General features: G+C 42.9%; 1 protein-coding gene across 1 annotated transcript; it reads right to left on the bottom strand.

Annotated features, from left to right (window-relative positions):
• Positions 1-1,989: 1,989 nt before the first annotated feature.
• Positions 1,990-2,678, bottom strand: LOC123057413 (probable transcriptional regulator RABBIT EARS). Its single transcript, XM_044480404.1, has one exon. The coding sequence runs from the start codon at positions 2,568-2,570 to the stop codon at positions 2,139-2,141; it is 432 nt and encodes a 143-aa protein (XP_044336339.1). The 5' UTR covers positions 2,571-2,678; the 3' UTR covers positions 1,990-2,138.
• Positions 2,679-12,463: the final 9,785 nt, after the last annotated feature.

Below are 12,463 nucleotides of genomic sequence, written 5' to 3'. Positions count from 1 at the left end.
GAAGAAAAGAAAAATAAATAAACCAAAAAATGCAGAAAATCGGTGAAAAGTAGAGAAAGAATTAAAGAAAACTGAGGAGAAAAGGAAGTCGAAAAAGAAAAGGGTAAAGGAAGAAAATCAAAGAAAACCGAAGGAGAAAAAAAAGGAAAAGATAAAGATAAAACATAGAAGAAAGCAAGAAAAACCGTGCTACACTGTGATAAGCACCAAAAGAATAAACAACATCAATGAAAATCATCGCGTTGCTCGCCCGTAGGCGATTCCTAATAGAATCGGAATGGCTAGCCATAGCCTTGACAAGCCATATGCTAGTATCGCGTGAAAGTTTCTTTGCTGGCCCGTCTTGCCTTTTTAGCTGCTCGCACATGTGTGTTCGTTCGCTCGGGTTCCATTCGCTCACGGTAGAATTGGTTTTTCTTTCCTCTCTCTATCTAATGGGCACCAGTCCGGTTTTCGCCGGTTCTTTGTTTCTTTCTTTTTCTGTGGTTTTCTTTACGATGTTTACCGGGTTTTTTTCTTCTTCTTTTCTCTTTTCTTCTTCAGTTTTCTTAGGTTTTAATGGTTTTTCCTATCTTTTTACGGCTTTCTTTGGTTTTCAAATGTTTTATGTTTCTCTACTGGTTATCTTTGTTTTTTTCCTTTTTCTTCTTTCTGCTTTCTTTGGTTTTGATCAGTTTTCTTTGTTTTAAATGTCTTTCTACCCTTTTTCTTTGTTCTTCCTTTGGTATTCACCTGATTTCTTCGTTTCTTTATGTTTCTCTTCGTTTTTTTCGTTTTTCTTTTTCTTCGGCAGGTCTCTTGCCTAGTCTTACTTCAGTACTACGGTTTTTTTTTCATTATCCGTGCCCAGATTCAAACATCTAACTCTCTAATAATTGCAAGTGAAGGGTGTGGGAGGGGAGGAGAGAGAGTTTCCTCAGCCGAATATCTATCATGCAGTAGATTGGTAGTAGCGTTCCTTACATTATTCACCCTGCTACCAGAAAATGCAAATTTTCCATTTTTAATTCCACGACACATTGAAGTAGCGCTATTTTTTCACGTTAACAAATTCCTAATTTGCCTGCAATCCGACCGACGGTCCCTGCGGTGTAATATCGTGTGCACACGTATCTTGATGCCCGTACACATGTCAGTCAGATAGACAGCAAGCATCTTGCGGTCCAGTAGTCCGCAGGGGCTACACATGGTCGTACGGCTTGGCATGCATGGTCCATGCAGGCACCAAGAGATTCCTAGCGCTGTACATGTGAAGAAAAGTCTTTTCTTTCAAAGTCAGTGAGAAAAGACTTAAGGGCCGTGCATTTCATTTGACTGTTACACTCGTTAACTTTCTTCTTGCTAATTGTTTTTTGCTGCAGCTGAGACAACCTGAAGAACTGATCCTCCTGAGTGCATATATATAAACTAAATTTAGGGGGGAATGCATAATGTATGGTGGGGAGAAATATGGACACGCAGATAAAAGTTGGAAACAAAATTGATAAAAGCATGCCAGCTTCAATTTCATTGAAATTGATAAATAGTTCATCCAGATCGACATGGAAGTCCTGGCAGCATCGACGTCAAACGTAACCAAAGCGCTTGATAGGTACACAACCAACCACGCGCAGATTACCACGGACACAAACCATCAAACCAACAACCAATGAAAAAACACAACACAACGTCCAGTTTCACAATGACCATGGAAAGAAAAGCTGCACAACTTGATCACGGATTTTTCTCAATCTTTCCTCTTGCGAATATGTATCCGATAAATCGATGAGACAAAATTTCTTGTCAGTAACCTTGGAGCTGATGTGAAAAAGACCTTGATGTAGTTTTTATTATGTTTTGAATACTTCGTATTTCTAAATTCTAATTAATATTTATACCACCTCTATATATCAAAATATAAGACGTTTTTCACACAATCAGAGACAGTAATAGATTAGAGTCATTTTTCGCAAAAGAAAAGAAAAACTTCGGAGACAGAGGAAGACCATATGTAGTGCAAACCCAAGTATATGTACAGTACAGGACGAACATGTGTGATTACGTTTAGCGCACACACACACCTACCTGACTAATAGCTAGTTCAACAAGGAGGAAAAGAAGATTGAAAGGAAGATAATAAAAACATACACACGAGTTAGCTAATTAAAGCTTGAGGTTGAGAACTTGAGATCAAGCTGCTGCTGCTGCTGCAACTGCTTCTCGCCGTCGTCAAGGCGCGTGTTTGGCCAACTCGCTGGCGCCTGTGCCGCCGCGGTGGCCGGCCGGTCGCCGTGGTCGGATTGGAGGTAGAGGTGGGGGTTCCAGCTGCCGGCCCGCTCCTTCTTGTGCACATTCTGGTGGCCCCCCAACGCCTGAGACTTGAGGAACTTCTTGTCGCAGAAGAGGCACGAGAACAGCCGCCTCGATCTCCCTTCGCCGGCATGGCCACCATGGCCGCCGTGGCCGGCAGCGGCGTCTCCTTCAGCCCAAAAGGAGGAGGATGGGGGTGCTGCTGGTGATGGCGGTGTCACGGGGGCCAGGGTCAGGGACAGGTCTAGTGAAGCGGCTGCCCCATGGGGAGCCTGATCCATCGGAGAAGAGAGGGCCGGCCGGTGGAAGATATTTGCCGGCCAGCTCTGCTTCTCCTGTACTATTGGCTTTCACTCTCTAGACTAGCTAGCTGCCTGCGTGTAGAATGAATGAGGAGTTTATAGATGGAAGCGTACCACTTGCTAAATCTGGGAGCCGCATTATTGCAGAGGAGCCTACCGGCTATAGCCAACCACAGAGGAACACCAGCCCATGAGAAGGACGTCGAGGCAGATCATGGCTACAGAGGTGGTGATTGTTGTCGATCATCATCGTGCTTTGTTGATCTTTATATTCTTTTGTGGAAAGGTCAAAAGCAGATTGAGCAAAACCGCACCTGAACTATGTTTCCACTACACCAATGATTATGGCCCGATCAAGGGATTACTGATTTTACCAAAAAAAGAGGGGGTTGTGAGGTTCGTCGACTCATGGCGACGTGCCGAAAGTTTAAATCCAAGTCTCGAGGCTAGATTGACAAAAAGATTGGGAGTAGCAACAAATCATAACCTTGGCGTCGATGTTTCGGGGCCACGATGGCGAGGGTGGTGGTCAACTGGTAATCTCTAAGAATTTACCGTGTTGTGACGGATCTTCGAGATGACCTAGAGGATGCCGGTGATCATGGTGGAGCGGAACTTTGGAGGGGTAGGGCGGGAGGGTGTGACTGTGGGTTCCATCACCTCTCAACCAAGGTTGTGTGTATCGGTCATTACTTTTTGCATGACAAAGGCCAGAACTGCAATTGCTAGGGAGGTTGGGGGCTATGGCGGTCATGCACCTTTTTTGTTTACTTTTTGGAATTGTCAGTCAATGACCCTTGAACTTTTGCAACAAAAAATTAGCATTCCACCCTATATATATGTAAATAGGTGATCACAATAACATATTTGCAAACATGAACCTCAACAAGCTACCATGCATAGGAAGAGACACACAACAATATGCAATCGCACATGGGAAAGGGCTAATTATTTCCACTGATTCAATTTTTTTACCAACATACAATAATCAATACAATAAAATCATATATATTTTCAGTTTCACTTCCATGCAACCAAATCTCAGTAAAATATATTGCAGACAGTTCTCACCAACACATAGAGTTCCTCTAGTTTCGTTCATACGCGATTCAAGGAGCATCTATACAAGAAGAAAAATAAACATGACAAGATGTAAGTAACGCATTTCTACAAATTTAATTATGTTTGAATTTATTATCCCATCCAAAGGAAGGAGTAGAGGTGGAAAGTGTAGTTTTGTTAAATGGAGATTGTGTGGGTGTTTAGTGGATCAATTCCATTTTGTGTAGTGCGCATGGAATTAAAAATCTTCTTTCTCCAGGCCTCTTGGACTTGAAATCAAAAGGGAGTGAGTGGTTCAAATCCACCTCCGAACCATTAGAAATTATATTATATCATGAAAATATAGTCTGATTTGAAACAAGAAATAATTGCCAATGATTGGCAGTTATTCATTTTTCTTTATAGTTAGTAAAGCAGTATTAGGTTGTTAGAACATACAACCTGATCTTGCATTAAATTTTTGAACTAACATGCTTATCCAGCCAGCGAAGCTTTCGTATGTGTTGCTCGTCTACAATGTTTTTCTAATTGAGGAGCTACTCACATCCGATTTCTTTTTTTAGCAAAGCTATAATATAAAAAGAAATTAGCTATGGCACGTGGATCACGTGGCTAGTAACGTGGCACGGTGAAGTCATTACTCTGACAACAATGTGTCATAGAGGGTGCTTGGATATGTTTTACTCTCATGACTAAAAGTAGTGGGACTAAAACTTGCTAGCCTCACCCATGCTTGGATCCAAATACTAAAGAGACTAAAATCAAGTTAATGAGCATTTATTATCCTCCAAACCCTCCAATCCAGAACTCCCATGTGTTAAAGGAGAGGAGTTAAATAATGAGAGAGAGGACTAATCCACATTCTAGTAGGGGTACCCCTGACTAAAAGAAATTAGTCTCAAGACTAGTTTTAGCCTCTCTTTAGTCAGGGGTGCTTGAAACTTTAGCCTCTTAAAGAGACTATTTTTAATCAGACTAAAATAAGTCCCTTGGATCCAAGTACCCTCTCAGGCACTTCGGATCGACTCAAGGGTTCAATGACGATGAGTAGAACTCCAAGGTGTTGGTCCTTAGGACACGTGCACGAAGACTTCTCAACTGTCATCGAAAATGGTAGGTTGGCTCCGGTATAAAAGCATGAACAGCGACGCACCAGCGACTCGTTCTACTAACAATAGTAGTTGCTCGGTGGTCTAAGGACCTCAATGCAATTTTTATGATGTTTGGGATGCTTTGTAGTTATAGTGAACTTCATAATAAATAAACCCAGGCCTTCTTCGCAAAAGAAAAGACTGCGATGTAGCATCAAAATCCCGACACGTATGCCTAGGTTGCTTATAGTTTTCAAATTGTAGTCCTGACAAAGTCGCACCACTAGAATAGGATCTTCATCAACATCATTAGCATATATAAGTCTTCTCTTTTTGTCCTCTTCGTTCAATCTAGCCAAGGTGCCAAGACATGCATGTACCATATGTCGGCACATAACAAGAAAACGTATCTATACCTACTATTAAAGCAAGGTGATATTCTTGGTTTCGTTCCGCAATTAGTTTTTTTCTCATTAGTTTTGATCACATACGAGGTGGCGAGGTGGTACTAAAAGCTGATCTCAATTTTAACGTTGCTGGGTGTTGGGCCTCCTTCGTACAGATACATATATGGGCCAAAATATCATGTCAACTTTATTTTGCCCGCACACCTGTCGTGGAATTATTGCAAAAAGGCCCTTCCCATTTCTGGAAATTGAACCCGCACTCCCCACGTAAGTGGCTCTAGGAAAAACGATTTGGTAAAACAAAAAATCCCTTTCGCATGCCCTATGTTTCTTCGTATGCAGGCCGGCAGCGTTGGAGGCCGCCGCGGCGAACGGGGTGGACGAGGTGGCGGAGAAGGAGGTGCAGTGCATCCTGGCGCCGCACGGGGACAGCGAGCCCGCGGCGCACCTGTCATCCACTAGTGCGGACCCCGAGGCCGTGCCGGCGACGATGGAGAGAATCAGGATGAGGAGGATGCCACTGCGGATCCATGCCAATCCGGAGTGCCGGCACAGATCCAAGCGGCCCCGTCAAGCTGCCGCCGAGGTTGACCCTGAGCAGGCCATCGCTGCCGCGCCTCTGCCACAGGCCCAGCCAGCTCCGTGCGCGCAGGCCCAGCCAAAGCCGCGCTGCAATGGGCCGATGAACACGAAGCAGCCATCGGTCGCGGGTGTTACGGTCTGGGAAATCGCAGAGATGGGGTCAACGGGCCTGGGAAATCAGAAGAGAGAGAGAGAGAGATGGGGTCAACGGAACCAACACCAAAAGAGGGGATCCGACCATCAGTGCTCGACCCGGGCGCCACGGGCAAGAAGAGAGAGGGGAACGCCACGGTGTGGGCTGTGGAAGACATGGGTGCGTGGTGTGGTGTGGCTGGAGCACGGATAGAGAGAAGGGCAACGCTGATGGAGTGATGGGGTTCGTGGGCTCGCTGGATGGATGGATAGATAGAGGAGGAGAAGAGCACCGCTGCTCCAGAGGAATGGAGATTGCAGAATAAAAGTACACGTAGTGGAGAGCTTCTCGGTGGGGATTTGTTGGTGTGGATTTGTTTTTTTAATGGCTGCACCGACCACAAGGTACTAGCATGGATTGCAAAAGAAATCTAAATGAGCACCGATATAAGGGCAACTCCAACGTATCGAGGCAAACAGACGCAAATTTTATTCATTTTTTGTCCTTTGGGTCGTGGTTTTCAGCTTTGTTCACCTTGTTTGCATTTTGATTGATAGTGTGCCCAACGCGCTGATGCATTTCATCCGCGCGGCCGGTATCCAGTCAACTTTTACTCTTTTTGCGTCTATCAAAAAAATTGCCCAAAGTTCACATAATTCAACCAAACACAAATATTTTATAGTTTCACAACCAAACAAAATCTCATGGTTTACAAATCAATTGGCACAAATACATTTGAAAGATAAAAGTTAAATCTCATAGTAGCTTGGAGTGTTGCTGCTGGGGGCGGAGGCGAGAGGTGGCCTAGACATTGGGGTGCTATGGCCGCGGCGAAAACAGTCCACCAACGCCGGCAAGAACACTCATCAGGTACGGCGTGCTGCTGAGGGCGCTATGTGGGTGCAAGCGGCGGCCTGGACACCGAAACTAGGCGGCAACGGCGAGGGAGGGGCGGCGGCCGTGTGTGGTGGTTGTCGGTGGGAGAGAAGGGGAATGGCCAATGTGTCACCGACTTGCAGCCCATGGGGAGGACAAGGAGGGTGTCGCGCGCGTGTGCTTCGTGTTCGCACCGACGCAAACCCGGTCCAAATTTGGGTCGATAAAACATCGTGAGCGGACAAAAAATGAACGCTCGTCCATTTGTGTCGGCGCGTTGGGCCGTGATTTATTTCTGTTTCGACCCAAACGGACACACGCAGACAGTTCGTGTCGGCGCGTTAGAGTTGCCCTAATTAGTTGTCGTTGTTTTTTTGTTACAGTCATAGTTTAATGTTCATGCCTACCACAACTTATGAATACATCATCAGATACAATAATTAAAAATAAGTGAAATATTGGAAATAAATACTTCTTAAGGGAGAAGATATTTTGGAGCTCACCCGGACTTGCCGACAATTAAGATATTCCTCAACTCTGGATGTCACCGACATCGTTGGTGAGACGGGATGGGGAGAGGGAGGGATGAAGAGTAGAGAGAATGTGACAACAGTGCATCAACCTGAAATTTAGCTATGATGGGGAGGAAAAACTTGCTTTTTTAGGTTCCATAGCTAAGGTTATTGCCTTGGAATTGGTTATATTAGAACATGTTGTGACCATGTGAACAAGAGTCTTGACGAATGTTTATTGGATAGGGGCCTATGATATTTTTCTCCCTTGAACCTTTGAATAGTATACGACAATTCTACCATTTGTATATCCTGCTAAAGACAATTACACCATTTCTCTTTCACTCGATGATAGTGCTAAATTGAAGTAGGCGCCATCAAAGGATATCCCTATGACTTTCTCAACTTTATACTACTTAGTATGGACAGCAACAATCCTTTTTTTAATTGCAGACACCGAGCGTGTTTTTTTTTAATATAGAGTGTTTCAAATTCTTCTTGCTTAAAAAATGCTTTTAAATATGTTCACACTTTTAAAAAAAATGCTCAAAATTCCCAAAAATGATTTCAACTTTTTTAAAATAAGTCACAAAATTTTGCTTAAAAAACATGGTTAAAAGTGTTCATTTTCGAAACATGTTTCAATTCTCATAAAAATATTAAAATTTCAGAATTTTTTAATTATTTTATAAAAATAAAAAATGTGTTTAAAAATATATATATAACCGATTACTAGACTATTCCATGCACCACTACTCTTCCATCAGAAGAAGGATGTTAGGGTGGCTTCTTTACGTCTACACTTCATACTTCGAAAAGCGATAACACTATAGACTTATTAATGATGTTTATCAGAATTGTATATAAGAAATGGCGCGTACTATCACATGGGGCTGGCTTCACAATATTTTTTGCCCGTTGCAATGCACGGGCATTTGTACTAGTAGATGGCCAAAAGGAGATGCCTCCACAAACGTACTCATCAGATGTGTCGTCGTCGGTTAGTACGGTCTGACAAGATGCCAAGACACACACTTCACTTCAGCAGGCATACTTTGCTCAAGCCTCAGTCTATAGTATACATCGTCCTTTCTAAGTACTATGCATCAACTGTGCACACAGTGCTCGATCTTGGCCTCCTGAACCGCTGGACGTCGTACGGCTTTGCATGCATGGCCCATGCAGGCACCAAGAGATTCCTTACTCTGTACAGGTGAAGAAAAGTGTTTTCCTTTCGGAGTCAGTGAGAAAAGTCTTAAGGACCCATGCATTTCATTTGACTGTTACACTCTTCTTGCAATTGTTTTTTGCTGCAGTTGAGACAACCTGAAGAACACTTCTTCTTCGGTACAACCCCTCTGAACATATCAACGGATAAGATCTGTCCATACCTGTCCATACCCCTTCATAATAAAGGGCAGGATGATCTTTTTAGAAAATACGACGCGGAGATCTGTCACGTTTTGAGTCTATCTTGGGCCAGCCTATTAGTGAGTATGTACGGTAGCACTGAACCGCTGGACGTCGTACGGCTTTGCATGCATGGCCCATGCAGGCACCAAGAGATTCCTTATTCTGTACAGGTGAAGAAAAGTGTTTTCCTTTCGGAGTCAGTGAGAAAAGTCTTAAGGACCCATGCATTTCATTTGACTGTTACACTCTTCTTGCAATTGTTTTTTGCTGCAGTTGAGACAACCTGAAGAACACTTCTTATTTGGTACAACCCCTCTGAACATATCAACGGATAAGATCTGTCCATACCTGTCCATACCCCTTCATAATAAAGGGCAGGATGATCTTTTTAGAAAATACGACGCGGAGATCTGTCACGTTTTGAGTCTATCTTGGGCCAGCCTATTAGTGAGTATGTACGGTAGCACTGATCGAAAATCCAAAAAAGTAGTGAGCCTGCTAGGCATCGAACACAGGACCTCCAGCGGTTGCAAAACAGCTGATAGCCACCACAATCATCATAATTACATGATACTTAAGGAGCGCAGATATTTATCACCTAGAATGGACGTACTGTAGGTAAATCTAAGAGTGGGTGGGCAACTGAACCGAACCTGAACTGAACCCACGTGATGACATTTCGGAAACCAAACCAAACTGAACCCACGTAATTGGCATTGGCACCCAACCCAAACTATACCATATGACAGATTCACCAAAACCAAACTAACCCATTCTAGGAACTATGGTTGTAGCCTATGGTTCTAGATCAGTTCCCCACCCATACATGTAAAGTATCAGTATATGTACAATCAGAACAAGAATGCACTTGACAGTTAAAATTTGATTCAGGTTGAGATCAGATGCTTGGAGTTCACATCCATCATTACAAGAATAACATTTTCTTCAAAGGTTCAGAACTTGATTACAGAGGATAATAGTAGCTCCTGCATGTCATGGGCTCATGGCCACCATGATATAGACTAGACTACCACTTCAGTGCTGATGGCTGCATGTTTCAACTTGGAGCCATTGTTCTTCAGATTAACCGAAAATGTCATGTCGGGTGCTTCTGAACTTGTTGAAAGCAAGATTTCTAAGCAAGAGAAGAACCAGAATAGTCTGATGCTGGAGGAACAAATGTCTGCACCAACACAAAAGAGAGATGCCCTGAGTTTTGTCAGTCACACAAACCAATCCTCTCCTGTTGTAAAAAATGTGGTTGCAGAAGCAACTACTGGACTCAAAAAATGTTTACCCATATATGCCTTAACAAGTACATAAATAGTACAAATATATTTGGCCGTACATGGTCATAGTATTGTCTCCAAACACCTAAATCCAAAATGAAGAGAACATATTATATTCTATTCCTCGACAACCTTCAGAAAAATTAACAGACCGAAGAAAGGACACCAAAGAGGTGCCACTAACTTGTGCAACATCAGAAAAAAGATAGACTAATAAATATAACAGTAGACTAATAAACACCTAAAAATGATCAGGATTTTCTAAAGAGCCAGCTTGGCCACCAAATTGGGAACTTCACTAGCCCTTGCTTATATATAACGATGATCAAGTTTATATTTTTACATTTTATTGGTTCCAAATTTTTAGCTGCATCCTTACTGTCCATCTCCTGCAAATGAAATAAAATATTAATTTAAAGGCATGTCAACACTTCTATACTACATGTTTTATATATCACATTCTACACAAGTAGTAGAACCAAAATGTAAGCGATTAACTCACCCTCCTTTGGTTTGAACAACCAGTCTTTAGCACAAACAAGCGCTTCTAGCATGTCAGGGGTCAAAGAACTTCTCGTGTCGCCAAGTATCCTCTTGCCACAACTGAAGGCTGATTCGGATGCCACTGTGCTGAAAGGAATTGCGAGAAATTCACGGGCCATCGATGCCAATATAGGAAACTTTTCAGCATGCCTCTTCCACCAACCCAAGACATCAAAGTCAGCACAATCCTGCTCCCTTGCTTCTTCCAAGTATGTGTCAAGTTCTAATTTGTGTACACGTGAGCTTCGACGAGACTTGTGCTGGGCAAACTCTTCTTCCAGCTTTCTTTTCCCTACAATAGGTGATCCAATAGTGGTATTGCCTGGACTAGAAGGTGTCGAGTGTGCAGTGCTTGTCGCTGCAAGTAGCTCATATTCCTTGACATACTTTCTCACCCATTCTAAAGCAATCTCCACTTGTTTTGAAACCTGCTCGTCATTGGTAGACAACTTGCAATAGAAGAAATCCAAATAATCTTCTTTCCTCCTTGGATCCAAGAATGTAGCAATGACAAGTGAGTGGTTAAACTCAATGCCCTTGCTTTTTCTACGACGGTTAGGATCTGCATTCTCCTTCTACTCGGGATCCCAATATTTACCGAGCTTTGTTTGCATCGCTTCTGCCAATTCCTTCAACACATTAGAGGTTTGCCAACCTGGATCTTTTAATGCATGGCGAATACAAAGCACAATCGGCAGAAACTTATGTGCAGTTGGCTTCCTATGAGCTGAAACAATTAAGGTAAGCTCTTCAAAAGCTTTTAGAAACTCACAAATAGCTGATGCCCTTTCCCATTCTTGCTCACTTGGAGATTCTATCATCTTTCAGTTGCATAACTAGCGATGACAGATTTGTATATCAATGCTTCTACACGCATTTTCCTTGTTGAGTTCCATCTGGTTGGTGTATCAACAGAGATACCTTTCTTTGAAGGAAGACCCATCCCACTTGCAATTGTATTGAAATCTTGAAGTCTTGAAGGAGAAGAGTCAATAAACTTCAGCAACTCTCGTATCATGTCAATAGCTTCATGGATTATCTTCATTCCATCCTGAACCAAGATATTGAGAATGTGTGCACAGCACCTCACATGCAAATGTTGAACTTCAAGGAGCAGCTCATGTTGTGATATTTTATTAACTCATCACATACATTAGTATTATTGCTGGCATTATCTAGTGTCAAAGTGAACATCTTGCCCCTTATGCCCCATTCTGTTAGGCAACCAACAAGTTCCTCTTCTATCGCATAGCCCGTGTGAGGATACTTCACCTCTGCGAAACTTATGATCTTCTTCTTGTAGATGAATTCTGTATTGATATAGTGGGCGGTGATGGACATGTAGCCCAAGCTCTGTGATGAAGTCCACATATCAGATGTTAAGCAAATGCGAGAATCCAAATTTTGTAACTCAACTTCGATATCTTTCTTCATTCCCTTGTACATCTTCACCGCATCATCGCGAATTGTGTGACGGCCCATGACTTGAAATGCTGGCTGCATTGAGTCAATCCATGGCTGAAGGTATGGATCTTCAAACTTAAGAAAGGGGATCTCGGCATGGATGCAAAACTTGACCATGAGGTCACGACAAACTTTTTGATCAAACACAAACGGGCCTTCGGAAGTTGTTTTTTTCATAGTCAAAAGAAAATTCTTCCTGCAACCATCCTCAATTGATTTGCAAGACTCTGCAATATGGGTTCTCAAACTCGTAGTCCCAAACTTGGTATGAAGTTGTGTCCCACAATATTTGCACACAGCCTTGAGATCACCATGTATGCGAACCAGATCTTGTTCATAATGCTCCCACACCTTGGACCTTCTAACACGTGGTACTTGACTCATATCCTCATCCATGGAATCGGCACTCTCGGAAACCTCTGAGGTAGACATGCCTCAAATTTCAGAGCACACTGCATGTGAAAATACATATGGAAGATTACTGTTAGAAAATGCTAGAA

This window comes from Triticum aestivum, chromosome 3A (assembly GCF_018294505.1).
Source record: "Triticum aestivum cultivar Chinese Spring chromosome 3A, IWGSC CS RefSeq v2.1, whole genome shotgun sequence".
NCBI lineage: Eukaryota > Viridiplantae > Streptophyta > Magnoliopsida > Poales > Poaceae > Triticum > Triticum aestivum.
Note: the sequence above shows the minus strand (reverse complement) of the source record. Positions and strands in the feature narration are given on the sequence as shown.

Excerpts from the sequence above, each read along its gene's own strand:
- LOC123057413 (XM_044480404.1), bottom strand. The coding sequence starts at position 2,570 with ATGGATCAGGCTCCCCATGGGGCAGCCGCTTCACTAGACCTGTCCCTG.